At 38.1% G+C, this 21449-nt stretch overlaps 1 protein-coding gene across 3 annotated transcripts in view; it reads left to right on the forward strand.

The window, feature by feature from the left end:
• Nucleotides 1-7634: 7634 nt before the first annotated feature.
• The window catches only part of CRISPLD1 (cysteine rich secretory protein LCCL domain containing 1), a 38040-nt gene continuing 24225 nt past the window's right edge, over nucleotides 7635-21449 (forward strand). For 2 of the 3 annotated variants that reach the window (XM_053944098.1, XM_053944091.1), the window contains exons 1-2: nucleotides 7635-7722; nucleotides 8649-8971. In XM_053944098.1, coding sequence (XP_053800073.1) covers nucleotides 8714-8971 — 258 coding nt within the window. In that variant the 5' untranslated portion in view covers nucleotides 7635-7722; nucleotides 8649-8713. Of the gene's footprint in view, nucleotides 7723-8648; nucleotides 8972-21449 lie in introns of those variants that run through there. The other variant, XM_053944107.1, reaches the window with a different exon arrangement.

Genomic DNA, 21449 nt, shown 5'->3' on the forward strand with positions numbered 1-21449 from the left:
AGGTTGCTGCCAAACAGACATTTACTAGGGTGGCATGGATGGTGTGAGATGTTACAGGTACTAATGTAGATGATTCTGTATTGGCACATGAACACGCTTCTCACACGAAGAGGCTCTGCTGGTGTCACTGTCAACCTAGTTTGTTGTTCTCTTTCAGTTTTATGAAGTGTGACCTTATGGATATTCTCAGTTCAGTCAGAGAGAAAAATAGAGGGTTTTCTAACCAGGCAAGAGCCTGGGAAAGAGTTTTGAAAGAATGTAAATAATTCTCTATCGCTCTTGTTTTTCACATTGTTTACAGATATGTTCTGTCACTGTGCATCATTCAGAGCGCACCAATGGTGTGAGATATTTTTACTTTAAGACCAATGAAATTAGTCTTCACTATGTTCTCTATAAATAGAGTGGTGCATTTGAAATAAATCAGTTTTCTTCTCGCCTTTTGATCTTGGAGTTCTTCTGTTCCCGTCCTGCTTCAACGGCAACATGACCTAAGCAGGTCAGCTGGCTCTTCTCCACTTCCTATCCTCACCATGGCACACAGATTTTAAGAACCAGGATGATGTTGGAAGAAGATGAATCCAATATAGGGACAAAGACATGGCAGAGTCTCTCTCAGGGTAAAATGTGTTCTTTAGAGAAAGATTACTCCTGACTAGTCAAGACATCTGAAATCTTCTGATTATGCTGCAGGAAACTGCAAGATGAGCAGCCCATGTAGAAGCAGTTCTATAGGTCCTTTTCCATATGTGTTTGATTTAAAAACCAAACAAATGACACTTAGTGACATGTTCTAGTGGAGGACTTAGCAGTGCAATGTTAACAGCTGGCTCGATGATCTTAAGGATCTTCCCCAACCAATGATTCCATGATTCTGTGAGTATGTACATAACAGGGACAAAACAGACCCAAGCATTTCTATCAGCAGGAAACATTTATGCCTTGCACCATTTCTAGCTCTGGGGCAGGGCAGTGCTATTTCCTATACTTCTCATCACCTCACCCAAACATCTCTCCCAGCTTAATTATAAGAGTTCTGAACCTGCAGGATTTGGAGCACTGATGGCAGTTCAAGGTACCTCACTCACAGTGCTGGTCATTCCAGTGCTGTATAGTTTGTAACCATCTGCCTCACTGCTACCGTGTAGGACAAAGCACACAAAAAATAATAGGACATCAAATCAGACACCAATGCATCTTCACCTTCCTTCCGGATAGCAAAATGCATAATTTACATGCAGTCACACAGCAAAGGTCAACCTGGAATTTGCTGGCAATATAATATTGCCTAAGATATTAGAATCCTAAGGTGGTGGCTTCTAGATACCCACAGCATCTTCTTCACTGTCACTTCTTCACTCTAGTTTGTTCAGTGGTTGAAGTAGCTCAGCACAGATGCCTGTATCATTTTTCCCACACAGTAAAGATCACCAGTCATTTCTCCTCCAATATTCCCAGCCATTTTCAACATGGAGTAGAGATGAGGCCCTGTGAGGCCCTGTGAACACCCTGTGAGGTGTTACATCACCATGGGTAACACGTGTGAGGCTGATATTTGCAGGCTGTGTACAGTTTGAGCAGTACAGGTCATGCTGGAAGTCTTCCCAAAGAGGCTACATCACTTCCTGGCAAGTTGTTCTTGCAGAACTGTTCACTTGGTTGAGCGATAGCTCTCTTCACATTTCATATAAAATATAAGAAAAATAATGAAATCTGATATTAGGTTTTGTTCCAAACTTATCCTGACAAAACTTCTTTCTTGAAGAACAAGTTAGTTTTGGGCAAAATGCTCTAGTCCTGTCTCTGCAGCAACACTGTGCACAAAAGCAACTCTTAATTCAGTTAATTTTACAGAACAAATAGCTGGAGACAAGAACCTCCAACAAAGTTCTCAGTTGTATTCCAAATCAATCAGTGGCAAAGAGATTTAGAACAAAGTGTTTCTGCTCTTAAGGCTTGAATTTATTGGAGCTGTCTGGGTATATCTGTCTAGGCAGGAAAAACAACATGATCATAAGTACCCTATTCTCCCAAAACAAAAAAAAAAAGCATATGGTTGTGAGCTTGAGAGTGAGCATAAATGTGAGACTACATCAATAAGAATATATATGGTTCCATAAACCTGCCACAATTAGTTCTTTATTTCATGTAGATTAAATGTAAATATTGGTTTTCAGTGTGACTTCATTTTACCAGAAGTGCCCTCATCACTGGGTTATAGAAGTGTTTCTACACATCTTTCTGGCTCAAAGTATACTTGATTATTTTGTGAAATAGAAGTGACAGAGAGAATGTTGTTCTGACTCACTCTAATGTACAGGCTGGGGAAATTAATCATGGGCAATCAGGCTCAAATTCTTTTAGAGAGGGCTGGAAATGGAAACCTACTCCTTCAGCTGCTGGCTGGTTTTCTCTTGTGATACTGTGTAAAGGGAAAAGGCAGTATGTGTCTTTTGCTTTATTTTATGAACAGTCATATTGAAATAATGATTCTATGTGCTAAAATCTAATGTCAGAGACTATTTCAAAGGAGTCCAACTGTTTATATTTCAAGAGTTTTTTGTTTGGTAAACAAAATATTTTGATCTTGATGCACTTAAGAGGCAAATGGAGTAAATTAATCAGTTATATAATAAACTACAGTTCAGAAATCAGAACAATTTCATTTTTTTCTTTTAAAATGTATCTTCAGAGTAATTTAAATAATGACATTTTTCTATTTAATAATATCTTGCCTTCCATTCACACTATCTCCCCAGTGACCTGCAGCTCTGACATTTCTCCATTGGTTAAAATCTTTATTGGATTTCATACCAGTTGAAGAATCTTAATTGATGATAACTTTTGTTCATTGTTGATCTTAGACAAAATCAAACTAAAAAAATAAACAGTTCTTAGTCTCAATTAGAAGCAGAGTAGAAGCTCCCCTTAGTGGAAATAATTGCTTCCAATCCCTGTAAATACACAAGAATGCCTTTTTCAAAGTAATATAATGATATAAAATAGTAGTTCTGCCCTCATGCAATCACTGTATTAAAATTTTGAAATGAAACTTTTTAAGCAAGTAACAAAAAAGTAAAAGTTTAATTTCATCTATTCATAACCAGGATAAAAACTTATGTTCAACTAATTGTTCTAGGAATCATTGCATGACTATATTTCATAGATTTCATGATCTTTATATAGCAATTTATATTTGAATATTTACTTTTACAGATTTTTATTATTACTTTTTCAGTTACTTTTATGAAATAGCTGGTGAGGATGGTGCAGAAAAACATTTTTGCCAATCTTGTTCTTTATCTTAGCAATGGATAGTATTTAATACTAGATATGACTACTTTTCCTGAAGGCCAGGAACTGTGATGTGCTACAGAGATCTGTTAAATGCTGTTCTTTTAAATATTTTTCTGAGAGACCAATGGGAAATATGATCTTTGTCAACTCTGCTGGTATACCACCAAAAGCAATGGATACAAAGTTTTGTCTATGATACTACAATGTCTAAAGTGACCAGCACTTGAATGAACATCATGTAGCACAAACTTTACTAGGAAATGTACAGTAATACCAGAAGGCAAAGGTATGGAAGATAAAGGAAAATGCATGGAAATGCTCCCTGGTAAATGCAACATGTCCAGGCACTTGTACAACTGTTGATAGATGGTATGGGATCTTAATGAATCTTTTTATTCTGGTAAATCTAGTCAGAGGAAAGCTATTCCCCATTATTTTGTTATGGGGTTGGTTTTGGTTTTTTTTTTCTTTCGTTTTTTTTTTTTTTTTTTTTGTTTGTTTGCTTTTGTTTTGGTTTTTTTTTTGGTTTTTTTTTTTTTTTTTTTTTTTGTTTTGTTTGTGTGTGTGTGTGTGTGTGCATGTGTGTGTCAGTTCACAAAGTCCTCAACAACAGATGTATCCAAGATATCTGTGGCTGAAATAATCCATTTATCAAAAGATTTTGCAGCACTGGAATAATGTTGCACAGTATTGTAACCACACCCAGAAGAGCAGAGATACTGACACCTCTTTACTTTACATCTCTTTACTTCATTTGTTGTAAAAGACCTCTTCCCCAGAGATCTTTAGCCTTTTTTTTTTAAATTCTGAGCAGAAAATGAAAAAAAAACCCAAAAACCAATAAAACAAACAATTTTGAACAGTTTAGGCAAAAGCTTAAACCAAGGCTTTGAGCAGAGTTCATCCATTTTAGTCTCATTGATATATTTATCTTCTCTAGCTCTATGAATATTTAATTGTGAAAAAAAAAAGAAAAAAAAAAGAAAAGATTAAACAAAAGTCACCAAAACCAAAACCAATTCAGACCACTCAGCAACATGGCAGGCATATTAGATTTCAGCAAAGGAGCATTCAAGAACCTGCTCTACATTAGGAAGAGACTAAATCTGAAAATTGGTCTCTCACCGTATAGACATCTCTCTTGAAATGTCTCCTGCTTGACCATTTTTGTGTGAGTCGGAAACAATTGGCCACATTTCTAATACAGACTGGCAGATGGGGGGCCTGATTTGGGAGTCACTGGAGCTTATGTGTCTGACAGCAGGTTTGTGATACACACAGCAATGTACACATCCAGGGGTTAAACTTCAGGAGTACAGCAGGTCTTTCTGGCAAAAAAAAAAAAAGTTCCAATGAGTATTAATTACCTTTTTAGTCACCCTCAGGACCAGGTAACAACTAAGCACTGTTTTTGTGAGTCTAATTTTTCGGTAAAAAACAAGATGTTTCCAAATTGCTGTAATGGATCAGACTTCTTCATGGCTGTTTTAGTCAATACAGTGCTGTGATGTTATTAAGGGTGGATGGATGGATGATGGATTGACTAAAGACACTTAAAATCAACAGAAAAATGGCCTGGATTTGGATTCTTCCTTCTGTTTTAAATTAAATCCCAGCTTTTATAATTCATCAGATTTGATAAATATCCTTTATATGTATTACAGTCTTTCCTTGCCTTCCTTAATTGGTGGTGTCACTATTTCTTAGCCCAATTATCCATATTTGCATACTCCACGTATTTTTTCTATTAGGAAAGAGACTTGATGATGAATATCTTTTATTCATACCCTTGTTTATTTAGAGTTACTGCTGGAACTTGCTGTCATCAAATGCAGAAAGATTCAGTCAGCAGAAGATAGCATTTCCAGGATTTTCTTCATGCCATATTGTCTGTGTTTGTGCAGTATGTACCTAGTGACCTATTACTAATTTCTTTCAAGTGGGTTTTTGGTTGCAATTTTTGTTGTTGCTGTTACAGCTATTCAGAAAACAGTTACTCTGTCCATCTGTTTGTATATGCACTGTCTGCATGGGTCTTTGGTAAGGGAGGATACTTAGTTTTAGTTTCAGGAGATGTAATGGTGCGTAACTGTTTATTATAATAATTATAAATTGTGGGTGGCACTTATATATCCAGTGCAAAGGTTTAAACCAAGCCAGAAAAACAAAAAAATCCCATTCTGATTCAGAAAGGAGATCCAGCAATGTTTAATTATATTAATACACAAATATTAGTGGATGTGTCAAAATATTATTTGTCAAAATCATAACACTTTTATGTGGCCACAAACCATGCAGCCATAAATCAAACTCAAAGGGCACAGTCATGGAATGCAAAGGGTTTATTCATTTGCTGAAAAATTAATTGATAACCAACAACAACAAAAAAAAAAACAATTTCAATGAGGCCTATCTCTTTTTGCATTAGTATTTATTTTAATTAATCTGAAACTTGCATCATAAAACAATGTCATCAATTTGACAAAGACCAAATATGATCAAGTGTTTTCAGGAAAATTATGATGAGTACTCAAAATCAAAGACAGTACGTGATATTTGATCTATATTCTGTTTGAAGCCCAGCAAGTATCCAGTGCAGATGGAAAGGGCCAACTACTGCAATTTCCAGCTGATGTGAACCCCAAAAATATCAGTTAAAATTCAGTTTCTTAAGTGCAAGCATTACTGGGTTTAATAATACAGCTATTCTGCTGCTTTAGCATGAAATAACACTTGTGCCCATGCACAGAATTAGAGACACTTTACTAGGTGATAATGCTAAGCTATGCCTTGATGGTACAGAATCTGCATCTTGGCCTCCAAAGGCCTAAAGAGGATGGAAACAAGATTTAGCAATACAAATGTGATGTGAGTGTTAGAAAAAAAAATCCAGATGTGACATACAATACAGACTCCAGCAAATGCTTCTAATATTTTGTTTTCTTCCTGTTTCTTTAAACTCTTCTGCATGGCCAGTCTGTATGTATGGCTCACTCTTCTGTACCCAAAATGACAAGTGGTAAGTTATCCTGGTGCATAAACACTGAAAAAAACTTGCATCTAGTCTGTATATGCAGCTGCAGAATGGCATTTTACCTCACATGGTTTTGTTATAAAAAAAGTTTAGTGCCCAATACTTGAGCACAGAAATCCAATTCCAGGATTGCAAGAAAAAAAGTTATAAAGATCAACCAATATGGAGCATAAGAGCTTCAGAATATCATAGTATGTAAGTAAAAAAGTACCTATAGCATCCTGCACTTAGTTCCAAAGTCTTTAGGGAAATTATAACAACTGAGAAAGAGAGAGCACAAGAAGCAGCAGTGTGTTACTTGCATGGCATTGTTTCTCTTGGGCTCATGAAATTTGGAAGCATTTATAGAGCTGGTCTAAAGCCAGTTGGATTCCGATGAATTTTAACCTCAGCCTCTCAGTTTCTGAAAATGAAAATATAGAAAACTTTTGGAAGCTGATACAGCAGTCCTGTGAAGACTGGAAGTTGGTCAATCCGGCCACTAGTTCAATATAACAAATTATACAAAGTAAATGAAATGTCAACCCCATCAGCTCGCAAAAAAATTTCAGTCTAGAAGACTTCAATACAACAAAAAGTATGTATCTGATGCCTATTCTTGCTTGGCACAGAAATGAGTGGTTACAAACTTTTTAGTTCTACTTTGTGAAGAGAAGTTTAATGTGGCTGGATTGAATCCGCAATAAAATTCCTGTCCTGATACCTCCAGGCATATTCACATGTTCTGGACTTTTGCGGAGCTCACAGCTTTTACTCTTTCCTGTGTCTCAGCAGGAGCAGACCGGCTTAGCAACCTCTTGCCTGCTGCCAAGGATGGAGGCGGCTGGGGACGGGGCCCCCCTCGACTTTTCTGGGCGATAGCTTTTGCAGGACCGCGGCCAGCTTCTGCGGTGCCAGCCAGCCCTTGCTGCCCGCTGGATTCCAGGTATCGCCTCGGGAGCTGTTGCGGGTTCCGCCGCCCCCGGGTGCCGATGCCGGTGCCGACCCGAGGGTGCGGGGGCCGGGGCCGGGGGCGGGCGCGGTGCCCGGAGCGCGGCCGTCCCGCCCCGCGGGATGCCGGGGAGGGGTGTCCGCCGCACGTCACCGCCGCCTGCGATAAATGCCCGGCGGGGCGGGAGCCGTGGGGAGAAGCGTGGAGCAACTCGGGGCGGTGGTGGCGACCCGGAGGCGGGCGGGGGAGGCTGCGGCGGCGGCTGAGCTCGGCGGCAGCCCCGTGCCGCGGCTCCGCTGCTGGACACGTCCGCGCCCGGCGCGCCGCTCCCAGCGCTGCTCCGCCGCAGCCAGCGGGGCGAGGCCGTGCCCGCGCCCCCCGGCCCGACGCGGGCGTGGCGAGGAGGCGGGCGGCGGAACGAAGCTGGCTGCGGGGAGAGCAGGCAGCCGCCGCCGGAGGGGTAAGGGCACTAGCGAGGGGGCAGCATCCTCCCCGCAGCATCCTTCCCGCGGCGGCGGGAGGACGGGCGGTGGAGGAAGGCCGGGCGGCCGGGGCCGCTCCGGCCGGGTCGGCTGCCCCACGGAGAGCGGGGCCGGGCGGGGACGGCGGCGGCGGCGCGCTGGGGAGCGCTCGGCTCTCCCTGCCCGTGCGCCTCTTTGTGTTTCCCTCCCAGTGGCTGGGTCCGGTGTGGCGGGATTCGCGCGTGCTCACCCAGGGTGAAGGAGCGACCTCGGCTCTCCTGCCTAAAGCACTCAGTCGTGAAGTAGGCGTTGTTAGAATATCGCGTTCTTGGAAGCGGTGCTACTCTTTCTGAGAGTTTTCAGTGCTTTCCTTTGCTTGGTGACTAGAAAAACGCTGTCTCCCCCGTTTTCGTGTCCTTTGAATACATTTAGTTTCATTAGGGTTTTGGAAATCGTAAAACAAAAACTTTAATCAAGGTCATATTTTGAAATGCACTAAGAGGGGATACTTTGTATCAAGTTAATTGTGGATTTCAGTTTACACTTTGGCAATGACTGCAAGCCTTTAACTTTCTTTTGTTAAGTTCCAATACTGGAAGACCTTATCTACAGTCTAATCTTCATTGATGTCTGGCTCCTTTTAAGTAGATATGAGAAGCATGCTTTTTGCATGCAGACACTGAAATGTGCTTGTCAATGTAATATATAAAACCACATGAACAAACTGAAGTTCATAAGGCTGAAGATAAGCTATCTTCCCAAATCAACAGTGTGCACTTTTAGAGTAAAAAATGCAGCATCCTGCTTTCTCCCCCTAGAACAAGTTACAAAATCTGTATGAACTAGAGATTTTGTTGCTTAATAAGTCCATACAGGCCAGTCCTTCAGTCTACAAATTACATTACTCTCTCTTATGCATTTACAGCCAGCAAACCTGGAAGAAAGACTTTGTCTTGGAGCTAACTCCTGAGCATTTTGAGATCTTTCATCATGAAGTATGTAGTACAGGAATGGCTCAGAGTAACTACCTTGCTATTCATAGCTCAAGCAGTTTCTGCAATGGTTCTTCCCAATGCCACGCTCTTAGAGGAACTTTTGGAAAAGTACATGGATGAAGATGGTGAGTGGTGGATCGCCAAGCAGAGAGGGAAAAGGGCTATCACAGACAGTGATATGCAAAGTATCTTGGATCTTCATAATAAATTACGGGGTCAGGTGTATCCACCAGCTTCCAATATGGAATATATGGTAAGGAAAAATGGATAGTGACATGCAGAAAAAATGTTCTTAGAATAGTTGCTATCACTTTATAAAACAGCATACTTTCAGTCTTAGCTTGCTTGTTTTCTCATTTAAAGAACTTGTCACTTGTTTGTCTTTTTTTTTTTTTTTTTTTCTTTTTATGTACAGGTATGAACTGTGAGATAAAAATGCCTGTTTGTGGATCAAGTGTCATGCTCTACTTATATTAATGTGTTTAATCTCTCATAGATCTCCTAAATTTAAATGACAGTTCCTCAGTGTTAGGGGCCAATTTCCAAAATTGCAGTACTCAATAAAGCTGATTGTAATTGTGGCCTAAAAAGTTACCATCTGAGAAGAGTACTGAACTATGAAGTTTCAAGATAGCATGCATGTGTTCTTTCCCATGCTTCTAGGTTGGATGGAAATTCTGAGCAAAATAAGGGTCTTACAACAAGAAAGTCTTCTATTTAAGTTGGCATGTGTTACTGGAGTGCTGTATATTTCTGTGTTCAAATTAATAATATATTTTCTGTTTATTATTTTTCATTAAGAAGCCTCTATATTTAGATTATTATTAGTGGCATTAATTCCCATGTTTCTGAACTTTGTTTTTATGCCATAGTTCAAGGCTAATTCTATCTCTTCTTGCTAAGTAGATGAAATCAGGCCATTAGAGCTTTTAAGAAGTCTAGAGGTTTGACAAAAATGGGCAACTTTTCTTTTTTCTGCACCTTTTTCCTGTGTCCACATGGTATATTGTTGGCTTATCTTTCTATGGTTCATGCACCAGAGAAAGAGTGCTGGTATAGGCTGAGTTTTTTATATCAAATATTGTACAGGTTTCTTAATACTTTCCATGACAGAGGTTTATATTAACACATTTCCAGATCAAAATATCTTTCCTAGACTGGAGTCGTGTCTTTCAGGAGATCTGTTTGAACTGAGCATATATGGGTCTTGGAGAAACCATGCTTGCTTAAACCGTCAGTACAATCATAGGATGGTTTGGGTTGGAGGGGACCTTTAAAGGTTCTCTAGTCCATCCCTCATTAAAGACAGTTTAACTTAAGTTTACCTATGTGTTATTGTATTAGACTAAGAGCCATCAGAGAATTAGTTCATGGAATCACAGGATGTATTGCCACATATCATCTCTAAACAATTATAATATCTGAAACCCCTTTAACCTGTTCAGTTACAATTGCACATATTTGAAAACTTTGTTTCCTGTTGTGACTTTTTCAGACCTTGCTACAACAGAGGTTAACATTTTGTTCCCAGTCACTAAGGTTGACTTTTTTCTGGAAAGCTCAAGAAAAAGCTATTAAGCCTTTTTGTAAAAGTATAACTGGGACAACTGTTGCTTTCCCTTGTTAAAATACTGCAAGCTTTTTTCTTGAGATTCTGTGAAAGTGTAGGTGATTTGTAGTTATGCGCCTTTTTCCATTCCTAATGCCATACTACATTTGCCTGTCTTATGTATCTTGGAAAGGAGAATTTGGATATACTCACAGAAGTAAGGTTTTTGACAGCTTTATTCAAAGATTCCTCCAGCACTGCACACACTTGGGCTTAGACTCTGTGTTAGGTCTACATCTGGAACAATTTTTTTTGGTTTTGTTGTTTTTTCTGTGCTCTCCAATGATGCCTGAGCCAGAGAGTACAAGTAGCATGGAAAAGCAATTACCCAATTTTAACATCAAGGATGTTACTCAGAACAGGGCAGCAGCTTTCAGGAGGGTGGGATTCAATTTTGGTATAATATCCAAGGGAATGAGGGATTAGGATAAGCAAGGGTTTGAGACCTGTGAAGGCAAAGGGTCTGTGTAAAGTGCGTGGGTAGAGGGATAGATACCTGTGGAGGGACAGGGACCCATGAGAAGGGTGTGGAGGGAGCCTGAGTGGTTAAAAAGGTGTTGAGAAATCATTGTGGTGGAGATAAAGAGCATTTGAGAAATAGATATGGTTAATCTAAGACCTGTGACTGTGATTTGGATTAGAAGTTCACGGAAGGAGGTTAAGAGCACAGACCTTTGCTGAGGGGCTATTTGAAAAGTCTAAACCTGCTAGTAAGTGGGGAGGAAGATTGCATCTGGAGGAAGCAGGTGAGAGTTGGTATTGGGAATGGAGAGAGGAGGGTTTAGAAGACAGTGGGAACCACATGGTGCTTGAACAGAACAAGGAAAGGACAGGACTGCTGATTGTTTGCCCCTTTATCTTTATGGTACTCTTAGAGATTTTCCTTTCAGTGTCTTAACAAAGATAATTATTAGTGCTCCAGAAGAAAGAAACCATTCATCTAAATGCTTGCCTGATGTTTAGTGAGATAGATGAGTGCAGCTGAAATATTTTTGTCTACTTTTGGTTTATTAATATAGACATGCTGGCAAACGGGTCTCCTGCTATTGGCACAAGTCATGTCCTTGTAAACTGCACTTTGTATCAGTATATCCTCATGAATAGAGCTAGTTCTGCTAGGGGGAGTGAAGTTTGATGTCTCACTGAACCTGAATGGAGATGAGCAAGGTCCAGGTGCCTCCCTGATAAACCTGTATCTCTATAAATCTGTGATATAGTTGAGAAGTTTAAGATATCCAAGAGTGCTTGGAGCTGGGAGAAGTATGTGGGAGCTGCATGCTTTCACTGCACTGTTAGGTTACCTAATATGTTCCAGACTAAAAGGCAGCTCTGGCTGAAGTGCCTTTGTCCTGCTCCTGCCAATAGAATGTACCTGAGATGAGACTGATTCAAGAATCAGATTTTATTTTAGAGAAATGTAATTTTAGGTTGTTTTTTTTTTTTTTTTTTCATTCTGAGTCATGACACTACCTTAATGTGTGGCAGAATCAGATGAGTACCAGTACTGATAAAATGATAAAAGAGCATTGGAATATATACCTAAGGAATGGGTAGGATGGAGAACCACATTGGGTAAGAGCTATTGGTTTTATTTTTCACTTACAGAGTCCAGCCTTTGAGATAAGGTCTGCAGCATAAAATCTTGGTTCTATTAAAAACAAGCAAAAACCTCAGAAAACAAACAAACAAAACCAAAATCAAACAAAAAAAAAACCCAAAAAACCCAAGGAAAATGAAAAAGTTGCATTACTGAGCTGTACACTCTTTCCATGTGCTTTGAAAAAGCAAACATTACTGAGTTGTCATAGTTCAGAGACCTAAAGTTACAGGGCAGTAAGATTCACAGTAGCTAGGTCTAATGAACAAAGTGTTCTCATGGTTGTCTGGCTGAACTTACTGGATGAAAAGTTCATCTTCCCAAGTACTGTGTCTCTGGTGGTGAGCAGTAATGGATTCCTAAGATAAGAGGATAAGAATAAAGCATGTGAAAAGAGAAACTTTTGCAATGAAGCACCCCAGCTACCAGCAAAGAGCAGCTTAGGGACTTCCTCAATCTGCTGTTGTACTTCTTGCATCAGATGGAATATTCTCACATGGAATTTTCTTTATGAATCTGAAAGCTTCTGAGTCCACTTGTATTGTTTGAATCCATGACATCAATTTGCAGAGCTCTATACATTTAATTATGCAGTGGGTGAAAAAGTATATTTGTTTTCCTTTAAACTTGGTCTTCTATTTGATGCCTTGTTTTTCTTTATTGTGAGAAATAATTATTTTCTCAGTGATCACAAGGCTTTCAGCTGAAGAATCCTAATTCCTGTACTTGAAAACTGTTCTATCTGAAAAGCTGTTCCATTTTGCTATGGTTCTTCTACTTTCCTTTTAATGCAAAGGGGACAAACCAAACTGTGGATAGTTATGGCATACTGCAAATTGTTATAGTTGTATTTATTTTCTTCTCTCCCTAATAATTCCTAACATTCTTTTACTTTTTGACTTAATGTCCTACAGCTGACATGTTTCATAGATCCATTCACAATGACTTCAAGATCTTTCTAATGTGCTAAGAGGTCATTTACTACACTACTGTGTATATATAGTTGGCTGTTATCTCCAGCAATTACCTTATTACTTTGTATTCATTCACTCTGAATGTTATAAATCAGTTTGTCTTCCAATCACTTAGCATTAAGCAGTCTCCTGTCTTTATCTTTTATTTTTCCTATCCTGTTTTTACCTATCTTAAATAGTGAATACTATATTCCATTCTCTTTTCTTGGGCTATTGTGGAGAAGGTGACCAGAGACCATGGACACAATCTTGCAGGGAATCTGAAAAATTATTTTGTATTCTTAAATCCCTTTGCTGTCATTTATCACTTTTTCTTTTACCTTATGATAGCTTAATTTTGTTTGTTTGTTAATTTTTAAGTAACTTAGGAACTCTGTGGAAAACTTAACTGCGCTTAACCCTTTTATACATGTTGACACCTTCAAGGTGCAATATATGTGCGAGTAATTTTCTGTATATTTCATATTTTTTTAACTTACCCTATAAAATCAGCCCAGTGGAAATTGGTTTTTAGTCTGTGGTTTCTCAGGATCTTCTAGAAGTTTTTTAAAATATTATCAACCGTGTGCTGGTTTTTGTTAATGTGGTAACAAGAGAGATAGTGTACTGCACAGTAATTAGAAGTTTAATGAGCAAGTTCTTCCAGGTTCTTGAAGGATATTGTTTGGTCCCGGCAATTTGATGCTGTCAGTATTTTCAGTTTTGGGTTTTGTTGCTTAAGGCTGATTTGGATCCTCCACCTCACCTTCTGTCTCTTTTTCTGTACAGAAGAATTGTGGAGTGAGAATGTGCATAAGCTCCTCTGTAGGGAGCAGTATTGCAAAAATTCATTAAACTCCTCTGCAGTGGCCTTATATGACCTTATGACTGCATGTTAGATCATTCTTTCCTAGACCTCCTCCTTCAAAGCTGAGAGAGTTTTTGGGTTGTTGACATTATGACTTAAATAGAAAAAGAAAAATCTTTTTTTGAGGTTATGATGAACAGTGTGTTATGAAAATGCATGGCAAATGCATGTTGTATATTTTTTTATCTGGATTGCTTCTTTTTAAAGAAAGATGTAAGGAACATTTTGCTGCACATATGAATTTAACTGCACTGGAAAGAGAGCAGAGAGGAATGAGGTTTCCCTGCTCCCCTTCTAAAGCACCTGAACAGAGCTTAGAGCATTGAGTCATGCTTTCAGCATGTACCCCCTGGCTGTTGCCACCAGTGTGGCCTTCACACCATGTGTGCACTTGGGGTACATCCATATGGAAGAGACATCCTGGGAACTGTGGCCAAGAGCTGCTGGCACTGTTCAGTCTGACCAGAGCAGAGGGGCTGTGGCTCTGCTGCTCTGCAGCTGCTGAGGTGTCCTTGCCTGGTCCTCTGCTGTGCTGGAGCTGCCTGTGCCTGCCCAGCCTCTCTTGCCTCTTTAAGGAAGAAATGGGAACCATCATGCTTTGTCGTATACTTGTCAATGGGGTTTTTTGTGGATTCATGCGAAGTAGTCCTCTTATTCAGTTAGAAAGGGTTTGCTGCATCTTAATAAATTCTTACTAAATTTTAAAGGCTTAATAAAAGTTGAAAAACTTCCTAAACTCCTAATCTTTTTTTTTTTTTTTTTTTGGAAGCATTAGTTGTTTATCATGAACTGAAATTGGAAAAACTTTTTCCCCAATAATTTCATTGGTAACCTTGCACCTTAGTAAATCTGAATATATTAATGAAAATTGATTTCCTTCATGATTATTGCAGTCAAGACTATAAAAATAGTCATTATTATTTGGATAGTGGAAGTTGTTAATTCCTCTATATTCCTAACAGTTGGAGTTTGCAAAATAAAATGATTCACCAAGAATAATATTCACAAAAGTCGTTTTGGTTAATGAATTTATAATGCACTCTATTTTAAACCATTCTTTTAGTATTCATTTCTTGATTTCATACATGTTTTCCCAAAAAAATAAGTCAAATTATTAATGTGAGATCCTCATTCCATGCATATGCCTTTGCTGTACTTAAGAGTATTCAGGTTTCAGCTTGATAGATAACAGAGCATTTCAACCTGGTATTTCTTGGCCCCGAGCCATGCACTGCATTTTGTAATTACTGTAATTGGAGACACCAGTGTCTTCTAGGGCAAGGAAGTATTTGCTTACTTCGTTATCTTTAGTCTTTTGGCCAGATCCTGCCAATAAATACCAGGGATGTCATTGCAAAGTCCATAACTTGCTTCTATAAAGTTTTACTTCAGAAGACTTGTGAGGAAACTACAAAGTTCTATAGGTGCTTTTAAAACAGTTCAGATTAGAATGCTTATTTGTGTATAGCTGTACATATTTTGTGTATAGCTGTACCATATAGCTGTGTGCTTCTTCAGGAAAATTCTGGATGTTTATCTGGCAGCAGTGTTGGACCCATATTTTGTTCACAGAAATATTTTTTTTCTTAGTTTGGTATAATGTTTGGTATAATACCTCTGAAGTTCTTAGTTTGAAAACCTTGGTAGTGATGTGTTGAAAGTGCTAATACCATGTAATTCCTTTCAAAACCATGATGAATTCATAACTTCTATGAAGGGCCTTATATTTTGGGAGGCTTGAGGATTTGCCTCTCCATTTCAGTAGCTTTAGGAAGACTTTAGAAGAAAAAAAATTAAAAATATTGCTTATTTAGATTTTTAAAAATTTTCCTGTTGGCAATCTTCTGTTATAGTTAAATATAAACCATGGGACTTTGGATTATATGAGCCCACTAGTGGATAGAGATCTTGTGTGATAGTAAAAGATTATTCATGGCATCACAGAGATTGAATAAGGATCAAAATAAATTTTATTGCTAGTTTGTGATGCATTTAGGTTCTATAATCAATTTAAGTCAGGGAGTAGCAGCTCTTCTCTGTGTGTATCTGTAAGTTCACAGATGAGTTTTTTTTATTTTTTGTAGTATTCCTAGGAGAATTGAAATAGCATTAGGAAACATAAAGGAAGACCTTGTAATGGACATACATGTTTTGGTGAATTTTTCTATTCTGAGATGCCCTTTTAAATTTCCTAGACCTTTCTGACAAAACATTTTGATGTCTCTGTTTAGTGTATCTTACCCATCTTGCCAAAACTCTTCAGGGATGCTTGATTAAAAACAATTCCTGTTCCTTTTGAGCAGAAGGCTTTGGTTTGTGGAATTGCCTAAGAGCCTGAAGAGCACTTTGGATGCCAAGAACAGAGCAGCTCTATTCAGAGTGAACCTGCCCTCTTTCCCTCTGGTTTTCCACTTTTCTGCTTCACTTCAAAGATTGGTGGAAGTGCTTCAGCTCCTTTGCCTGTTCTCAAAGGCTACTGACTCTGCATCAAAGAACACAGTGACGTTGACTTATCCTCTTTTTCTCCCTGGCAGTTTTAGCAAAGGATTGTGCGATGTGAAGTGGCCAAGGAAAAAAAGTGGTATGACTTCTATTGATGTAATGCCAACAACAACTAAGCAACTCCAAGTAAAGAAACTGAAAGTGGAAAGTAGCAAAAAGGCTCACTGTCTCAAAGTTTAAGGGAGCCTTCCCAAAATAAAATAATTAGCAACACAGGACAGACACTATTCATCTTTTATTTTTGCTGTCAGAGAACTTTTTTGTCCCCAGATTAAAGAGGATCATTAAATATTAATCACTAGTAGCAGAATCTAAGCTTAAATGCAAAATTTGAACAGAACACAGAAAGGATCAATGAAATTTATAAAAGTAGCTCCCTGTTGCCTGTCATCTTCATGATATTTGCCTCAGAATGTTCCTCAACTAATTTTTTTCTTTTTAATTGAGAAAAAATTACTTATTTCTTAACATTATTTCAGTGAAATGCTAGATATGAAGTTATCCTCTTCTATGTGAATATAATCAGCCTTAGATTTGGTGTGAGTCACTATCATAGAAAAAGTGTGATTCAAGGAAAAGACTGTCCTCTGGTAATAGAAAGATGGACAAATTTCACTTTATTATGAAAGAAGATAACAGTTTCTTAAAATGAGGCTGTTAAATCCAGAATTTGGCTGCCTGATACATTTCACAATAGATTTGTCCTGAATTCTCCATTGGATCTTCAAATGGTCAGGGATTAATTCAGTATATTTTCCTTTTTTTTTTTTTTTTTTTTTTGAGATTTTATTTGAAAATATTTCTGACAGTAGTGCCAGGTCACATATCATCAATGGATGCTTTCTGGCAGTAAGTTCAATTCACTTATGTCAAAACACAGTGGTCATCTTTTAAAAGCATTTAGTTTGACACATATTTGAGATACCGTAGCTAATTCCTTTTCAAAGTCCAGGAAATTCTGTAACATGTCTAAAACTGCTGTATGAAAGCAATCAGTTACAGTGAGTTTAACCTGGTAATCACTACTAGGATTTGAGGTAAGGACCTGTGCTCTGGTCAGTTTGTGATTAGCTATAAATATTCATGAATACTATTTGTAATGAATGTGTGCAATTCATAATTTGACAATGGACAAACTAGAGAAATCAAGATCAGCTTTCATGCTGTTGCTTCTCTTCCATTCCTGTTAGAATATAGAAGTGAATAGATGATTTTTAGTCATGTTCTAATAGACAGTCTCAATGCACTCCTTTTAAAAAGTAGGAAAGAAAATGCACTGTTTCAGAACACCTTGGAAAGCTGAATATTCCAGCATGGTTTTTTTAACATGCTTAGAGTACACAGAGAATTAAACGTGATTAGTCATGTCTGCTGGTTCCTATTCCTGGTTTTACATCTTCAACACAAAGAGCTCAAACACATGAAGCTGTAATAAGGAGATACTTCTAAATATTGGTGCAATTTTTTCAGTGTTTGGGAACAATATTTTTGGCCACTTTCCTGTTTCCAGGCAAAAGCCACAGTTTTCCTGCTTTTTACTCTTTTCCAAACGAGTAGCTGAAACCTCAAGGTCTATTCAGGGATCTCTGCCCAGTTTAAAGCTCTATAAACTCCAGTCTGCCCCATGGTAGCATGTAAGTTCCTTACATTTCACTTCTAGCCAGGTAGTAGTTTTCCAGCAGAAAATGCCTGTCTTAACTTTCTTGGTAGAGGAAGGTTTGGCAGTTTTACCTCTTCTTTCTTTGTGCTTAAAGAATATATCAGTACTAGTTAGTATTGTTGGGTTTTTCTTTTCAAGGGAATCTTCCCTGGTGTTTTTGCCTGAGTTATTGTGGTCACTGCTGCATAAGGGACCTCAGGCTGTGGGGAGACCACATTTTTTTCTGACTCAAATGACTGGAGGTAAGCATCTCAGTTGAGTGCAAATTATTTGCTGTTCAGATGTGCTAATTATAGTTAGCATTCACGGACTTCCTTCAGCATCTTTGTACTGATGAAATTGCCTCACTGAAGCATGACTGAAAGACAAGCCGATGAAAACTGCCAATGCCTGTTCATCAAGAAGAGATCATGTCAAACCAATCCATTTTACTTTTTTAATGATCCAATAGTTAGGGAAGTATTAGGTGCCCTATTTTGACTCTGGAAAGTTCTTGACACTCTCTACCCTGATGTTTTTGTGAGAAAAAATTGACAGAACCTCCTTTTAAACAGGTGGAAGATTGAAGGTGTTGGAGCCTCTTCTGTTTTGGTTAAACACTTATGACTTCTGTGAGCAAAGAGTACACCGGAAAACTGCAGTGTGTATATATACACACACACACATATATACATATACATACATACATACATATACATATATATACATATACATATATATATATAAAACGTGGGCACAGGATGGGGTAGTTTTAAAGAACATGATCAAAATTAGAACTTAAGAAGTAGAAGTAATACAGTTAATGAAACTTAACTGCAAGGTATGGAACAAGGAAAAAATCAAACTGGTGAAATACAAGGGATAAAATGTAGAGGTAAAATTGCAATATAAAGATGCAGGAGTTGCACTGACTTAAAAAATATGTGGCACCGATCTGTAAAAGGAGTTGTCCATGTGTGAAACTGATGAGAATTTTTCTGAAATGGAAATGTCCATTTTTGGTAATTTTTAAAGAATGGTCTACCCATACTAGAGAGAATGATAGAGATTAATAAGATTGATTATGAAGACAGAATATGTGATTTATGAGATGATTTAAGGAATAAAGAAGCTGAATTTGGTTAATCTGGGAAATAACTAAAGGTAGTTACAGGAAAGAGAGAGATTTCTTTTTATGTGACAATAAAACATCAGCTAGCATTGCAGGGCAGGAGGTTTAGGTTGCATACCAAAGAGATCCTCTTTATTCCTACAATCAAAAAATCCAGAAGGGAATAAAAGTAAATATTATTCTGAAAGTGCTGTTACTATTTTAAATTATTAAAATGTGAATAATGCACATATATTTGGCTCAGTGGAGAAGGTTAGATAGACTACAGTCAGGATCAGTCTATTGAAGTAAGTTTTAAGTGTACCTTTCTGTTTTTCTGTGTTGGTGCCATGCAGGTGATTTCTAGTTTTCAACTGTATTTCTGGCATATTTGCTCATGGCATTTCTCATTCTATGTTTCATCTTTACTTTTTTTTTTTCCTTCTCAGTGTCATTAGTCTTAATACAGTGGATTCCTTTAAAAAGTAAATAAATACCCATACTGTACTGTGGTATTTACTTTACCACTCTTTCCCTATATTTAGAATGTATACAGCAATGAGGTATTTATACTATGCCATGGTAAATGTTTACTTTCAGTGGTGCCCACTGTACTTACTTTTCCATCTTTACTGAGCTTGAATTTTAGCTCTTCTTTAATTTCCGTATAGTCCCAGTCCATATGATTTTTTCTGCCTTCCAACATATGTGAAAATATATCCAATTAAAATGTTACCACTGTTGAGGGTTTTTTTACATTATTTTTACTGGAAAGTGTTTTTTGAGCTACTGGCCTTTGCAGTTCTGCTGCAATACTTTTAGTGTAGTAGATGGACTTCTGCTGGTGTGCTTTGGATGAGAATGTACATTTTTGATTTAACACTCGTGCAACACAAATGGTGGGATTCAGCTCACAAAGCTTTTGATGTCTGTGGTGTAGATGTCTGCATTTGAGCCAGTCTCCTTTAATTAGTAGAGAAAAATGAGAACCTCTAACACACAGTTTATCTCAGGTAAAAGTGGGTGGCTAAAATTATCTCCTTCTATAGTTGCTTATTTGTCTATGTAAGTGCAAAAGCTATTTAGATAATTAGCTCAGATGTAGATATCTGCTTTGTTTAAATTCAGGGTACATTAATCCCACCCCATGTAATTTGTTTGGCTGTTGATGAATTTTAATTTAAAATGTGGTAGTCTCACTGAAACAGCAGCTCCTCCAATAGGCAGAACACTGGTTTAGGTCCACACTATCCAAATCCTGTGTTGGCAGAGGTTAAATTCCAAAATTTCTAGTCCAGTATGTAAAGCTAAACTGGCATTAGTTGTGGTTTATTTAAATGTGATATGGTGTAAACCAGAAGCAGTAATAAGATCCATATTTTCTGCAACATCCCTGCTGCAAAATGTGGTGCAATCTTCTGGGGTAGAAGAAAAGTCAGCAGCTGGAGGCAGTAACTACTGCTACCATTCAGTTTAACCTGCCCAGCTGGGTTTTAGCTTCAGCCAGGGTCGTGTTTGAGAATGTTTGTGAAACACTGATAGTGCCATATCTGTGTGTCTTTGATGGTGCACTAGTTTTAACAGGATACTGATGAAAGAAATGCCTGTGTTGACAAGTGTTGTGGTGCCATTCAAACAGATTTGTAGAGCAAAATAATTGATGCTGAGAACCTGTCATTCATGCTAATTGCATTTCAGGATTTGTTTTCTTTCTGCTGTGGCTCTCTGTGTGGAATGAATATCCATGAACAACTTCAAAGTGCACTCTAGCAGTGTTCTGCAAAACAAAAGGAATAGTTTCAAGGAGGTTCATGCTGCTGAGCAGTTTGTGATATTTTCAGTGTGTGCCTATCTCAATGTAGAAAGCCAACCCTGATGATGATACCTTATCCAAAAGATAGATCTCATGGTAGTTTTCTAACAAAGTGAGCAATACTTTTTCTTGATATACAAGTTGAATCACCTTGCATGTAGTGCCAAACGATTCCCAGTCAAAGTGCTTGTCAGACCTGGGAATCAGCTGCACTTTCATTTTCTTGTGCTCCCTTCAGTACCCTTTATTTACAGAGGAAATCTGATAGAGCAAAGTCATTGAAACCTGGTCATGTCAGAGCATGAATGAGGGAATGAGTGGATGAGAAATCAGGTGCTGTGCACACCTGTTTTTCAAAACATTATAGTCTCCCTGTTTATGAAAAGAAATTTCCTATACTTTTAAGTAACGGTATTTGAAGATTTAACTCATCCTTTGGTAAGCAAAAGGATCCTTGCCTATAGCCATGCAGAGATTTCTTTTCAACTTTACCATTTCTCTCACAGAGTTGTTTTAAAAGTGTCCTTAGTTTAAATCTGTAAAATACTGACTGTTTCGAGTATTGTAGAAGAACTTCTTGAATTAAGCTTAAAGCTCAATTTATATTTCAGTAGCCAGATTTTAATATCACTAATGACA

Source organism: Vidua chalybeata, chromosome 1, assembly GCF_026979565.1.
Source record: "Vidua chalybeata isolate OUT-0048 chromosome 1, bVidCha1 merged haplotype, whole genome shotgun sequence".
Classification (NCBI taxonomy): domain Eukaryota; kingdom Metazoa; phylum Chordata; class Aves; order Passeriformes; family Viduidae; genus Vidua; species Vidua chalybeata.